Here is a 14,598-nt window from a genome sequence, read left to right as displayed (position 1 = left end):
TCAAAATGTAAATGTGAGCCACATACGTAATTTTAGCTTTTTCATAGCCATATGAAAAGAGCCCTGGCCCCTTGAGCTCACTTGGTTGAGCAATGTCCCATGCACTGAGAGGCTGCTGGTTCAATTCCCGGTGAGGGCACATGCCCTTGTTGCGGACTCATCCCCAGTCAGGCGAGCAGGATGCAGCCAATAAATGTTTTTCTCATATCAATGTTCTTCTTTCCTTCCCTGCCCCTCCCGCGTCCCCCTCACACACACACACACACACACACACACACACACACCCACACACACACACACCTCTCAAATCAGTAAAAAAAGCCGTGGCTCATTTGGCTCAGTGGATAGAGCATTGGCCTGTGGACTGAAGTGTCCCAGGTTCGATATGGTCAAGGGTATATACCAGGTTGCAGGCTCGGTCCTGGGATGGAGGGAGGCGGGGGCGCATATGCAGGAGGCAGCCGGCCAGTCAGTGATTCTCTCTCATCATTGATGTTTCTATTTCTCCCTCCTTTCCATTCTGAAATCAGTAAAAGTATATTTTAAGAAACAAAAGCATATTTAAAAAAAATAAACATAAAATTAATTTCAATAATATTTTATGTAACCAAATATTATAATCTCAATATTATAAACTATTGAGGGTTTTTGTTTTTCATACTAAGTCTTTAAAAGTGTATTTCACACAGCACATCTCAGTTAGGACCAGCCACATTTCAAGTCCTCGATAGTCACATGTAGCCAGTGGCTACCATACAGGCCAGCACTGAGATAGTAATCCCGGATGCCCTGTCTAAGTGACACTGAAGAGTTGAGGGAACCTAGATTGGCATAAGGAAACCCAAGAGAAGAAGATAGGAAATAGAATAAAAGAGAGGTGGATGAATAAGGGGCCAGGATTCCTGGTTTCTCTTTAGAGCCTTTTGTTTTCACTGTTCAATTCAGATTTTCCATTTAGGTTCTCTTTTTAATCCTCACTCGATATTTTTCCATTGGTTTCTTAGAGTAGAAGAGAGAGGGAAAGACAGAGAGAAATATCAATGTGAGAAAAACACATTGATTGGTTGCCTCCTGCATGCTCCCTGATGGGCCTGGACTGGGAGGATCCTGTAACCGAAGTACATGCCCTTGACCAGAATTGAACCTGGCACCATTCAATCCACATGCCAACTTTCTATCTATTGAGCCAAACCAGCTAGGGCTATTTGTGCCCTTTTTTTAAAAATACATGTTTTTATTGCTTTCAGAGAGGAAGGGAAAAGAGTAAGAGAGAGAGAGAGAGAAAGAGAGAGAGAGAGAGAGAAACATCAGCACAGTGGAAATAAATGCCTCTGTGCATTTACTGAGCTCATTTCCCCACTGGGGAATTGAGCCCACAACCCAGGCATGCGCCTTGACCGGGAATGGAACCATGACCTAGTTCATAGATCAGTGCTCAACTACTGAGCCATACGACTAGGCCAGTGGTCGGCAAACTGCGGCTCGTGAGCCACATGGGCTCTTTGGCCCCTTGAGTGTGGCTCTTCCACAAAATACCACGTGCGGGCGTGCACGTACAGTGCAATTGAAACTTCATGGCACATGCGCAGAAGTCGTTTTTCAGCTCTCAAAAGAAATTTCAGTCGTTGTACTGTTGATATTTGGCTCTGCTAACTAATGAGTTTGCCAACCACTGGGCTAGGCAATGTTTTTTTGTTTATTTTGTTTTTAAGATAAGGACTCTCTTTGCTTTCATATCACTTAATAATTGGAAATATTCTTGTTGCAAAGTCACTTAAGATTCAGGAAAATACCTTGTTTTCTGAGTTCTCTAAAATACTGCTGTTAGCTTCCACATTAGCATGGAGCAGTTGTGGGAAAAAGGCAAACCCATCTTTTCTATGTATGTCTGTGCACATAGGTGACATGTACAGCCATGATGGAAATGCTGATGAACCAGAATGGGTGAAGACAGAGAGAGAACAATTTGTTGAGTTTCGAGATAAGAACCGAGATGGAAAGATGGACAAGGAAGAGACCAAAGACTGGATTCTCCCTTCAGATTATGATCATGCAGAAGCAGAAGCCAGGCACCTAGTCTATGAGTCAGACCAAAATAAGGTAAGTCTGGCCAGGCCCCAACAATCTAGCAGTGATGGAAGTCTATTTATAGGGGATTGACTAAAAAATCCCGATTAAGGTACATAAAGCATTTGCAGTCTTAATTAATCTGAGTTGGTAATTAAAAGCTTACAGGGCAGCACTAGCTATCTGATCTCATTTTAGAAATCCCTTTGCCCAGTGTACATAGCATTGGAGGCGTTTAGCTTCAGAAGAGAACCTCTGTGTATAGCCTCTGCCAGCTGTATCATCTGTTCTCTGTGGGTCCCCAGGAATCTTTCCTTTTCACTTTGTTCTTTTACCAGTTACAGATTCATTTTGCCTACTCAAAGCTGGTTATTTCCTTCTTAAATCAAAGATGCTTTTTAGAATTAAGTCCTTAGTAGTAAGTTGTAAGTAAACTTTTTCTGGAGCCTGTTAATATTGTCCTTAATTATCTGAGGTATTTGGTTCATTAAAAGAGTGGTGCTACTTATCTAAATTTAGGGATTTTTAGTATCTGAACATTCTTTTTATCTAGGCTAATCTTCAGTTTCAAAAGCAGTTTCTTGTCATGAAGCATTTTTAAGGGTCAGTCTGTTTTGAGGTCTTACTTAGTCACTTCAGTAGCCAGGTGCTGTGACCTGTGAGGTTTTTAAGAAAAAGGAACTCATGCAATCATCCCTTGGGAATGTGACCTAGATAATTTTTTAGATGGTATCTGAGCCTTCATTTGGGGTTGTGTCTGGAATCTGATTGGTAGCTGGAACATAATGGAGGTGCGGACTGCTTGAAGTATTTCACCCAGTTCTTTACTGTCTACCCTTATCTAGGAGGTGTCCACTTTTTGCTCCAAAGGGGGACATTCTCTCCTAAAGAAACCTGTATCTCTAGCGTTGAGTTATTGAGCTATATTATTTCTAGCCTTCCACTTTTAACTTTCTTGATAAGAAAGAGGTATTGTTCGTGTGTGTGTGTGTGTGTGTGTGTGTGTGTGTACACAGGTCGGGGTGAAGGGTATAGTTCACATATCATTCACTGGGAATTAGAATCTTAAATCTTGCCAAACCACTATTGATTCTTCTAGAGTAGTGTTTCTAAATTTAGGATGGGAAATATATCTGCCTCAATTCACTGTTCTCTGATTTCAGGATGGCAAGCTCACCAAGGAGGAGATTGTTGACAAGTACGATTTGTTTGTGGGCAGCCAGGCCACAGATTTTGGTGAAGCCTTAGTCCGGCACGATGAGTTCTGAGCTGCAGGCAGAGGAACCCACGTTTCTTCAAAAAATAATTTATTTTTACAGCTTCTGGTTTCACATGAAATTGTTTGCGCTACTGAGACTGTTATTACAAACTTTTTAAGACATGAGAAAACATAACGAAAACCATCCCGTCCCCATTCCTTCTCCTCTCTAAGGGACAGGAGGAAAACTGTGCTTCTGAGGAACAACTAATTAGTACACTTGTGTTTGTAGATTTACACTTTGTATTATGTATAACATGGTGTTTTATTTTTGTATTTGTTCCTTGATTGGGAGTATGATATGCAGGATTAAGATCCTCAACTCATAGGCAAAAATTAGCCCTTCACTCTTTCTCAACTCTTACCATGTAATTTTTATAATTCTGACTTAACTAATTTTTTAAGCCTGAGATCATTAAGAAATGTTTGGAAGAGAGGAAAAAGAAAAAATATACCCCACTCTTTATATCTGGAAAGATGATAATCTTCCCTATTGGAAGGTATATTTCATCAATAGAAGGGGCCATATGTTTTATTCAGTTGCTACAGGTCCAGCAACTGATTGTGGCATTATCTGGGCAAGGACAGATCCCTGTGCTGTAAGAAAACTTGGCTCAACTTGATTTTATTCATCCTTTTTTTTTTTTTTCTCCTTTCCTGTATGACTAGCTGTTTGCTAATTTTGTCAAGCACAGGTGTGGTAGGAAGAGTTAGGGCCAGTGTCCTGAAAATCAAGTACGAATGTGATCTTTTTGCAGAGCTATAAATAGGAACAACTGGAAAACTAAAGGACAAATACAAGTGTTTTCAGGGCACACGATTTCGTCTGGGAGTGCATCTGTCGAAGAGCTCAAGACTGTCTTGCCTATTGCATCACTGTAAGTGCCCCATTTGGCTCCTATTTCCCCAGATGTTCCCAGGAGTTAATTTTGCTTTCACTGCAGTTAAATGTGCTGCTTTCCAATCATGTCATTGAAAGTGCCTTTAACAAGAGAAAAGATCACTGAATGAGGACTTTCTTCAGAAACCCTAAGATAAAGAGAAGATTGTTTGGGCCACCTTATATGAAAGCTTAGAGCCCCCCAATGTAGTGGGGATTTTTTTCTTCTTCTTCTCTTTCAGACAGTGGTTAAATAGCAGTATTAGTGTTGCAGTGTTTTTATTTTGTGGGCCGGTTTCTAAAAACCACATGCTGCTGAATTTACCAGAGATCCTCATACCTCAGAATGCTAACCACTTACCACCAGGCCGTGTCTGTGTCAACTAGAGAGCTTGAGTCAGACTCGAAGCTGAGAGGCCTGCAGAGAGGGCTCTTGGGTTTGAGGACCGTTGCTTACCCTTCCTGCCTCTCACCAATCACTCCCTATTCCCCCACCACCCGCTGCCAAACGAAAAGCTTATCTTGGATCAACAGATTGCCATTCCTTATCAGAGAGACCTTGTAGAAAGAGCTGAAGAAGCTGGCCCTGTTCCCCACTCACTCTGCCCTGTTTTACATAACACAAACTGTCCTTTTGGTCCCTTCTAGCAGGTGGACCTCTTGAGAGAATTTATTGTATTCCAAGTTGTTAGCCCTCAGGTTACTAAGATAAATATATATATCTAACCTTTATTATTTCATATATCTTTCTGGATAATATTTGGGTGGTGCTGGGTGATTATTATAACCTGAACTTAGGTGTATCCTTTGGTCTTCCATGATCATGTTGAGGTGGGCTACTTGGCCTGGTGAAAAGCCAGATATCCTGTAACTTCACCCCAGCCTTTGCATTGAGCTCTTGAGAGTAGATATACTCTTTTAAGTTTAATCCCCATATAAGGGGCATGGAAATTCTCTGCCTTCCAGATCCCCCATTTTTCTTGTTAAGACCAGAGATAACTAATAGTGCCACCAATCCTGGCTTCGTTAGAGCACACCAGGACTGGCAGGAGAGCCTCGCAGCTCACAGGGCAGAGAACTCGGGCCTATGTTACAGTCACACAGAAAGCAAACCTTCAGCTGCTGAGACAGCAACTGCTGGCTGCTCAGCAGCAAGCATTGTACTCAAATCTCGAATGATCCCCTTGGATTGTTTTTTGTTTGTTTGTTTGTTTAAATCAAGCCTGGGGCTGGTGGACAGTCGCTGCACACCCATATTGTATGTCCTGTGAGTGCTAGCTCTCTTGAATTTGAATGTTGGTTATTTTTTATAGAGTGTAAACCAAGTTTTATATTCTATAATGCAAACAGGTACCTATCTGTTTCTAAATAAAACTGTTTACATTCGTTGTGGAGTATGTGTCGCCTTTATTCACTTAAAAAATAGAATGCTTGCTCAGAATTGTGAGTACTCTAAAATGTCAGAGAAGGAGCTCTCCTGGAAGGTTTATGTACCCTCCTCAACCAAAGAAGTCACTGACTTCTTCCCAATTGGCTACTCTTTCCTTCTGTTCCTGAAATCTGGTGTCCTTGCTGCAGTTGTAATCCTCTCTTCCCTTTGGCTGTATAACTGCTCATTGCCTATGTATCTGACTCCAAACAAGCCACACCTGAATACACACATTTATCTTGATTTTTATTTCAAAAAGAATCTTTTTTCAAAAAGGAAGTATAAAATATAAGGTAAAACAGTTTTTTGAACATTTTGGTGTGGTTTATAAATGATACCAAGATGTGCAATTTTATTTTGAGAACATAAAGTGAATTAAACTGTTAACTTTAGTAAAATACACCTCTTAAGATAAATATATATGTTTAGCCAAATAAGTGGGGAGAGGGAAAGGAAACACGAGTAAGCCATGCTAGCATATACCATGTAACAAAGAAATTTGTTCAGCCGAAACCGGTTTGGCTCAGTGGATAGAGCATCGGACTGCGGATTGAAACGTCCCGGGTTCGATTCCGGTCAAGGGCATGTGCCTTGGTTGTGGGCATGTCCCCAGTGGGGGATGTGCAAGAGGCAGCTGGTCGATGTTTCTCTCTCATCAACGTTTCTAACTCTCTATCCCTCTCAATTCCTTTCTATTTAAAATCAATAAAAAATATATTTAGAAAAAAAATTTTTGTTCAAACTCATATTTGGGACCTACTAAAGGTTTTATTTGTCTTTTAAGCCTCTCTTATTTCTAAGGTGTTTTCTCAGAATGTATCGTCTCAGAACAGAACCCCAGGAGGGAAATAATGTTACTGAAAAGGGAGATAATTTATAGATGCCTTGTAGTATTTAGAGATGAGTCTGCAAGTGCTGTGAATCTTGCCACTTAGTAGAAACATGATTGCTGCAAAGGCCTTTGATGTGTTCTGAGATGGACCCAGCTGGAACAGTTGCTTTGTAGGTAAGAAGGGAAATAATAGGAAAATGGAAAATCGATCCCCCAAAATGGTCACCACTCCCCTTCCCATCTGTTTCCAGCAAGGTTAGTAGTTTGGGTTTTAGCAGAGAAAGTAGAAATTCCCTTAAATGTAAAATCCTAATTGCTGCAAATAGTCCAATATGGCGCCCTAGCTGGGGCCCACTTGGCTAGGAGAGAGAGTGGAAACTTCTGTTTTCTGGGAGCCGGACATGTCAGACTCATCTGTCATGGACTTCCTACACACCATCTCCATCATGCAAGCCCGGAACTGGAGAGAGAGGGCAGAATTGGAGATAGCCCCCTTGGCAGACCAGCACAGAGGAGATAACATCAGGAACTATGGGAAGAAATTTCTCTTAAATCCCCAAATAATGCCTTGAATAATGTCTAATGCCCAGGATCTCCTCTGGTGGCTTTGAGTATATCTTCCCAGACCTGAGACTGCTTAGACTCCAGTCCAAGACTTCTTGCTGCTTGTCTACATAATCCTACACATTCTGGCTAACTCACTGTTGGGAAAAAAAAAAAAAAAAAAAAAAAAAAAACTAGCCTGCCTCCTGGGAGCACTGTCAGAAGCAGCCCTAGAGCAGGTCCACCCACCCACCCTCCCCCACTCCTACAAGGTCCTTCCGATGGGGAAAGGATTGCCAATTGTCCCCATCCAGATTTCACATTCGTTTTGAATCCATCTCAGGAATTGAAGAAATAAAATAACTTAATTCTCAAGACAGGAACTCTCCTAGATTTGTCTTAATTTTTTATTGTTGCTTTTTTTTTTTTTTTTTTTTTTTTTTAAGCTTAGATTTAGGAATTGAGGGATAGGCCACCTGGGACCTTCAGCTGATAAGCTGCTTTAGATTTTTATGCACATGATTTCTGTGCTCCCCACATGCTCCTGCGGGCTAGAAGTTGGACAAGAAAGGATTAAGAATTCAATTGGACGGACTAGAATGTAAGGGAACTATCAGTTTTCCAATAAAACAGAAAACCTTTTCACGTATCCTGTCCTTTGGAGCAACTCAATTCTTACGGCTCAGGTTCTGTCTTCCCAGGGTCCTATGATACTGTCTCCATGACCACACCTTCCCTGTGCTCACAACGGCCTTCCTAGGCCACTGAGGGTGTCTGTGGCTTCCCTTGTTCACCTCTGAGTGCAGTCGAAGGTACTCCGACTTAAAAGTCGTTGGTGACAAGAACCAGGTCCTATGCACTAGGGTCTCCCAGGAATGTAAATGAGGAGCTTTACCTGCTTATTCATGAAGCAGTAGATGATGGGGTTGTAGACGCATGCACTCTTGGAGAAGAAGGCAGGGATGGTGACAAGCCGCAAGTCTAGCCCGTGGTTACGGTTGTTGACCATGTACATGGCCAGCGCAGCATAGGGCACATAACAGAGACAAAAGGACCCCACCATCACCACCACCATGCGGCTCACCTCCCGCTCAGCCTTCTGGGTGGAAGCCGACTCCTGCTGCTGGGCTGCAACCTGGGGGGAGCACAGAGAACACCACACCCTCAACCCCCAGGTCTTCGGAAGGTTTTGTTTTCTACCAGGGGCGGCACCTGCTCCAATGGCCTCTCTTCTGCCCGTTTCTGGCCTAGTCCCCATGGCGCTCCTGATCCTTGAGGAAGGAGGAAGGAGGCTCTGTAACACTGGGAGGGTCACATGCATGTCCTGACACCTATATTTGAGCAGAGGTGACTCCACCTTAGTCTCCATTCCTTTTCATCATTCTGCCTCTCCCCACTTCCTTCTTTGCTTTTATTTTATTATTATTTTTTCAATTCTCACCCGAGGATATTTTTCCATTGATTTTTAGAGAGAGGGAGAGACAGAAATATCGATGTGAGAGAAACACATCGATTGGTTGCCTCCTGCATGAGCCCCAACCAGGGCCTGGTCTGGGGAGGAGCCTGCAACTGAGGTTCGTGTCCTTGACCAGAATTGAACCCAGGACCCTTCAGTCTGCAGGCCAATGCTCTAACCACGGAGCAAAACTGGCTAGGGATTTTTTTTTCTCCTTTTAGAAATCCCTTCTACCTGGCTATGGCATTTCCAGATATGTTCTAGAACACTCCCCCACTCTTCCCTCTCACCTGGAGCCCCCTGACCCTCACAAAAGCCACTCACAGCTCTAAGGGCCCCCAGCAACTGAGCGTAGGAGAAGCAGATGAGGGAGAGAGGCACGATGAAGCAGAAGATGAAGAGGAACCAGGTGTAGTACTCGCTGCGGTATTTGGTGCCCACGGTGTACCAGTCGGGGCCACAGGAACACTGCAGGCCCTCGGGGATGAACCTGTAGGGATCACACACTCACCCACTGGCCAGCACTGGCTCCCTGCGGGGGCCGCCACAAGAACATGGAGTGGGAGCCGAGATTCCTGGAGTGGGTGCTCCATGTAGAACCCAGAGGATGCCCAGTGCCTGGGCAGGAAGGGTCTTCTGCCCTCACCAGCGAAGGACATAGCAATTTGAACTGAAGAGTAAACTTTAGGACTTATCTCCCACAGCCCTTCCTTTCACCTGCTCCACCAGTTCTTTAAAAATTAGAGATAAAAAAGGCTTATACACAACTCTTTCCACCCACACCAGCCTCAGCTCCTAGCTATGTCAGCATCACTGCCCCGGCTCTCACCGGCTCCAGCCGAAGAAAGGTGGGATGGAGACGCCAATGCCAATGGTCCAGGTGGCCAGGACCACCATCAGGGCGTGCCTGGAGCTGAAGCGGAAGCTGCCGAAGGGCTTACAGACGACAATGTAGCGTTCAAAGGCCAGGAAGGCCAGCGACCAGCCCGTGACCAGACCTGTAGTAAGACACGAAAGTAATGGGGCGGACAGCCCACCCAGCCTGGCAGGTGGAGGGGATTACAGAGTGGGGCAAGCGCGGGGAGACAGGGTTGGACTAAGGGTTGGGGTAGAATTTGGGATGCAGTGGGTCAGATTTCTAGTCTAGGCTTTGTATTCCAATATGCAGAAGAGCACCAGACTCCCCTAGATGCCTCTTTTGGGATGCACTCTGGGTGGGCGGGCCGGTCCCTGGTTCCAATCCAAGCTCGGTGTCCTCTGCCTCCCCCATCCCCCTTCCCCTGCAGTACCTGCTGTAGAGCCCAGGAAGGCCTCCAGAGCACAAACATGGCGGCCGAAGACGAAGTATCCCTGGCAGCTGGCAATGAAGACGGTGAAGACGGAGAAGATGCAGAAGAGGAAGCCGCCCAGGGACACGTTGACCAGAATATAGTTGAGGGGCTGCCTCAGCTTCTTGTAGCGCAGGGTGGCCACCAGCACCGTGGCATTGAGTGGGGTCCCTGCGAAGAACACAAAGCCCATGAAAGCTGCCTGGAGGTGGAAGGCCCAGACCGGGGCGATGTGGTACTGAGGCCCGTCCCACGGTCCCACCGGGGAGATGTTCTTGAACAGATAAAACTCCTCCTCCCCTGACATTTTGCTTATGGATGTCCCCCACCCCCTCTCACTCCTCTTATAAATTATCCTTCCCACAACTCGCCAAAGAACCCATCCGTCAAAGCCACTCGTGGGTTCCCTGAATGGTCAGTGCTGATCCTAAGCCTCCTAAGGACCAAGTTTGGGATTAGAGACCCCCCAAACCCCCACCTAAGCCTCCTTTGGCAGCCCCAAAGCCGATTGTGTATCCTTCAGAGGATAAAAGATTGGGCTCAAAGAATCTGGACATGCAATCCTGGGGACTGGGATGAACAAGAGTCAGCTCACGGAGCCTAGGAGATGCTGGCCCATATTTAGTAAAGATGCTTACGTCACTTTTTAAAAATATATTTTTTATTGATTTTTAGAGAGAGAGGGGAAGGGGAAGAGAGAGAATTATTTATGGGAGAGTGAAACATCCATTGGCTGCCTCCTGCACGCTCTCCACTGGCAATTGAGCCTGAAACCCTGGCAACCTTTCGGTGCCCAGGACAATGCCCAATCAACTGAGCCCACTGGCCAGGGCTTCCACCACTCTTTCATTTTCCCTTTGACTGGCCCTCTCAAGGGCACCCACTTGGTTTAGCTTCTGGCACCACCCCGTCCTTTTAGGTGTCTGCATCCCATCTGCCCCTTGATGGAAGTTGCCCCTAAGTCTCCCTCTCCAGAGACCTGGGGCTCTGGACCAGCCTGGATCCAGCCTCGGCTGCAGGGAGGGACGGGGAATGGGGAATGTCCTGGGAGCACCTTAGTGCACAGCCTTCGTGGAAGGGTACCGTCGAAAGCATCCGCTGCCTCTGTTTCTCCACATTGAGTCTGCCGGGAGAGTCTACCTTTCCTGATCAGACCCCCACCCCTTACCCCCCACCCCCCCAACAGCCAGGCTGAAGTTGGTTGGAGCACTGTCCCTCTCATATCACGTTTATGCCTGTCTCTGCCCTTAGCCCAGCAGTGCCCAAGCTGCCACAGTCTTTACTCCCGTCTGCTCACCCACGTCCCGCCCAGCCTTCCCAGCCTATCTGGTCAAGACCCCTCTGTGAAGCCCACCCCAGGATGCCAGTGTGCTACGCTCCACCTCCACTTACACTCGACACGACACTTCAGCCCTGATGGCGGCATCCTCTTCCCCACCTCAGCAAGCGATAGATGCATGGATAAAAGTGACACACGTTGCATCTAGGTAAGTTAAAAGTGAGAGGATAGTCCGTAATGGCAGAGCAGGAGATCTTTGATGAATCCCCCAAGGGCAAGAATTATAAACTCTGGACAAAACAAACAAAACAACGACTTGAAAGCACTGCAAAGTGCCCAAAGCAGCAGAAACCGAAAAGACACCACACGTGAATGAAAGGAGCCAACTGCATTGAAATGGGTTTTTCCCAGGGCACTCCTCTGTCTAAAGGACAAGGGACAGCCTTTGTTGGCTTGAAGAGTCCAAGGACAGAGTCTGGGGCTCCAGAGCCACAGAAAGTGGGAGGTGGGCTTCCTGCACGGAAGGAGCCACAGAGAGGGAAGCCTTCAAATCCACATACTAACTCCCCTCAAACCCCTAGGCCAGTGGTAGGCAAACTCATTAGTCATCAGAGCCAAATGTCAACAGTACAACGACTGAAATTTCTTTTGAGAGCCAAATTTTTTAAACTTAAACTTCTTCTAACGCCACTTCTTCAAAATAGACTCGCCCAGGCCATGGTATTTTGTGCAAGAGCCACACTCAAGGGGCCAAAGAGCCACATGTGGCTCTCAAGCCGCAGTTTGCCAACCACTTACTGCTGAGCTCTTCATGGAGCATCTCCAAGGACCCCAGCAAAAGGGAGAGCTGGGTGAAAACTGAGCAGAGATTTGAGCTTGAGCTTGACTCCCGCCAAGCTAAAGCAGCTGGACCAACACCAGCCTTTCCATCCGAAACTCCCACGGTGCCACACCTTACGACTAAAATCCATGTCCCTGGAATGCTGAGCTGGAAAAGCTAGCTGGAGACTTGTCAGCCGCTTCTGAAAGACTGACATTTCTCCACACACTCCCCTCAGACACTCCCCGCAGGTGGGGCTCTGCCAGAGACCCAGCTAAGTAAGGGCCTGGGGACTGCAAAGTCCCTCCACTAGATTGTCTGAGTCAGCACAGCCCTTCCCCTGGCAGGCCTTTGGGACCTGGGCCAGACAGAGGCCAGCCCTTACGGCAGGGTTTGGACAGGACACATGGCCCTGGCTGAGTGCAGTGAGTCAGCCTCAGCGGTCTATCTGCTGGGCTCTGCGGAGCTGCCCGCCTCTGCAAACGGTTCTGACAGGAGCCTGCCAGGGCAGCCCCTGGGCTTAGGTTCTGCCCAAAGTGATGTGGTGGGAAGACCCAGGCCTTCTTACCCCCAGTCCAGGGCCTGTGGCTGCGCTTTGGCCTCCCCCTGTTCCGTCACCTTCCAGACAGTCCCTTCTCACCCTGTTCCACGCACTTCAGAGTGAGGACAGGCCCTGGCAGGGTGGCCCAGTTGGTTAGAGTGTCAACCCAATACACCATCTCTGAATGGGTTCCATCTCTGGCCTGGGCACATACAAGAAGCAACCAATGAATGCATAACTAAGTGGGACTACAGATCTCTCTCTCTCTCTCTCTCTCTCTCTCTCTCTCTCTCTCTCTCTCTCTCTGTCTCATTAATATAAATAGAGGTAAAGTGTCCAAGTTAAGGGCAACTTAGCCCCAGCTAAGAGGGGCAGATAAGCAGAGTCTCACTAGCACCTAAGCAAGGGACAAAAAATCTCCAGAGTCATTGAAGTCATGGAGTAGGGGAGGGAAGCATGGGGTAAAAAAGGAGGATAGTGATATAAAAGCAGGACACATTTTAAGTTTATTTAAAATACATAGTGTCCTTTTCAGATTTAAAGTCACATTGTTAAGTTAGGAACATTAAAACACACTAATGCTTCACAGAAGGTCATATGAAGTATGGCTAGACCAGGGTTCCCAACCACAGCCTTGCTGGGTCAGACAGCTCTTTGTCGCGGGGCTGTCTGCTCACTGCAGGATGTTTCACAGCCTCCCTGGCCTCCACCCATTCCATCTGACAGTAACCAAACATGTCTCCAGACACAGAAGTCCTCTGAGAGGCAAAATCACTCCTGCTCCCTCCCTGCTGGCTGAGGACCACTGGTTTACAAATGCCCAGAACTGAATGGAAAAGTCGTTTTTCCCTTCATTTTGTAAGAAAGAAAGGAAGGAAGGAAGGAAGGAAGGAAGGGAGGAAGGAAGGAAGGAAGGGAGGGAGGGAGGGAGAGAGAGAGAGAGAGAGAGAGAGAGAGAGAGAGAGAGAGAGAGAGAGAGAGAGAGAAAAGAAAAGAAAAGAAAAGAAAAGAAAAGAAAGGAAAGGAAAGGAAAGGAAAGGAAAGGAAAGGAAAGAAAGAAAGAACGAACGAACGAACGAACGAACGAAAGAACGAAAGAAAGAAAGAAAGAAAGAAAGAAAGAAAGAAAGAAAGAAAGAAAGAAAGAAAGGAAAGTCCTAGAAAAAGAGCTTATTTTCTGAAGAGTTTCAGAGTTCTCTCTATTTTTTAGGAGCTTACTATTCCAGGAATAGTTTATTTCCAGTAATAGTTTAAGAGAGGTTGCAGGAATATAGGGGACACAACAGGAAATCATGCATCCAACATCAGAGCAAAAGAAGAGGAACAACGATGGAGAGTTGAAGAGAAGGGAATGAAACTGAAAGTGACCACCCTGGGAGGCCCCTGCGGATGGACCACATTAGTGCTTCCCAGCAGCTGCTCATTTCCATAATGCAGTGTCCAAAAAGGAAACGCAAACCAACTGTTCTTGGGAGCATGACAGACCATACGCCCCCTCGGGGACTTCACAAAGGAGACGCTGGCGTGATAAAATAAGCCGTGTCCTCAACAGCTTTTCTGAGGAGACACACCAGTTCCACAGGATCGGGTCAGCTACTGACTGTCACCCTCCATGTGGACACAAAGCACCGTGTGGAAGTGGACAGAAGCCGGGACCGTTGGGATGGGGCCCACATGAGCGCTGCCGGGCTGCCCTGATCCAGGGGACATGTCAGCTCTCTGAAATGCATTTCTCCCCATTCTCCCTATTGCCTCTCGCTGCTTAGCTTTGTAATAATTTAATTTCTGTCCTGAGTGAATTATATATATGTCCAGAGCTCAAAATTCAACAAGTACAAAGGAATATACGGTGAACAATAAGTTTATTTCCCAGCCACCCAGTTCCCCTCTCCAGAGGCAACTAGTGTCTACGTTTTGCTGTGTTTCCTTTTTTAGTTATTGATTTGAGAAAGAGAAAGAGAGAGAAGAAGGGAGGGAGAGAGAAACATTGATTTGTTGTTTCACTTATATATGCATTCATTGGTTGCTTCTTGTATGTGCCCTGACCAGAGATCGAACCTACAACCTAGGTGTATTGGGATGACACTTTAACCAACTGAGTTACTCTGCCAGAGCACTTTTGGCTGTGCTTTTTTTTTCTTATTGATTTTTTACAGAGAAGAAGG

The 14,598-nt window shown here is 46.1% G+C and overlaps 2 protein-coding genes across 4 annotated transcripts in view; one reads left to right on the top strand and one right to left on the bottom strand.

Moving 5' to 3' along the window:
- The window catches only part of CALU (calumenin), a 28,263-nt gene extending 24,399 nt beyond the window's left edge, over window positions 1-3,864 (top strand). For all 3 annotated transcript variants that reach the window (XM_084897659.1, XM_084897658.1, XM_084897660.1), the window contains exons 6-7: window positions 1,901-2,100; window positions 3,231-3,864. In XM_084897659.1, coding sequence (XP_084753785.1) covers window positions 1,901-2,100; window positions 3,231-3,335 — 305 coding nt within the window. In that variant the 3' untranslated portion in view covers window positions 3,336-3,864. The remainder of the gene's footprint in view (window positions 1-1,900; window positions 2,101-3,230) is intronic.
- A 2,916-nt stretch (window positions 3,865-6,780) lies between these two features.
- OPN1SW (opsin 1, short wave sensitive) lies at window positions 6,781-10,100 on the bottom strand (the record flags this gene model as incomplete). Its single annotated transcript, XM_084897656.1, has 5 exons — window positions 6,781-6,926; window positions 7,905-8,144; window positions 8,790-8,955; window positions 9,295-9,463; window positions 9,755-10,100. The coding sequence occupies 5 exons, from the start codon at window positions 10,098-10,100 to the stop codon at window positions 6,807-6,809; spliced, it is 1,041 nt and encodes a 346-aa protein (XP_084753782.1). The 3' UTR covers window positions 6,781-6,806.
- Between the last annotated feature and the right edge of the window lie 4,498 nt (window positions 10,101-14,598).

Source organism: Pipistrellus hanaki, assembly GCF_964339955.1.
Source record: "Pipistrellus hanaki genome assembly, chromosome: 10".
NCBI classification, from domain to species: Eukaryota; Metazoa; Chordata; class Mammalia; order Chiroptera; family Vespertilionidae; genus Pipistrellus; species Pipistrellus hanaki.
Note: the sequence above shows the minus strand (reverse complement) of the source record. Positions and strands in the feature narration are given on the sequence as shown.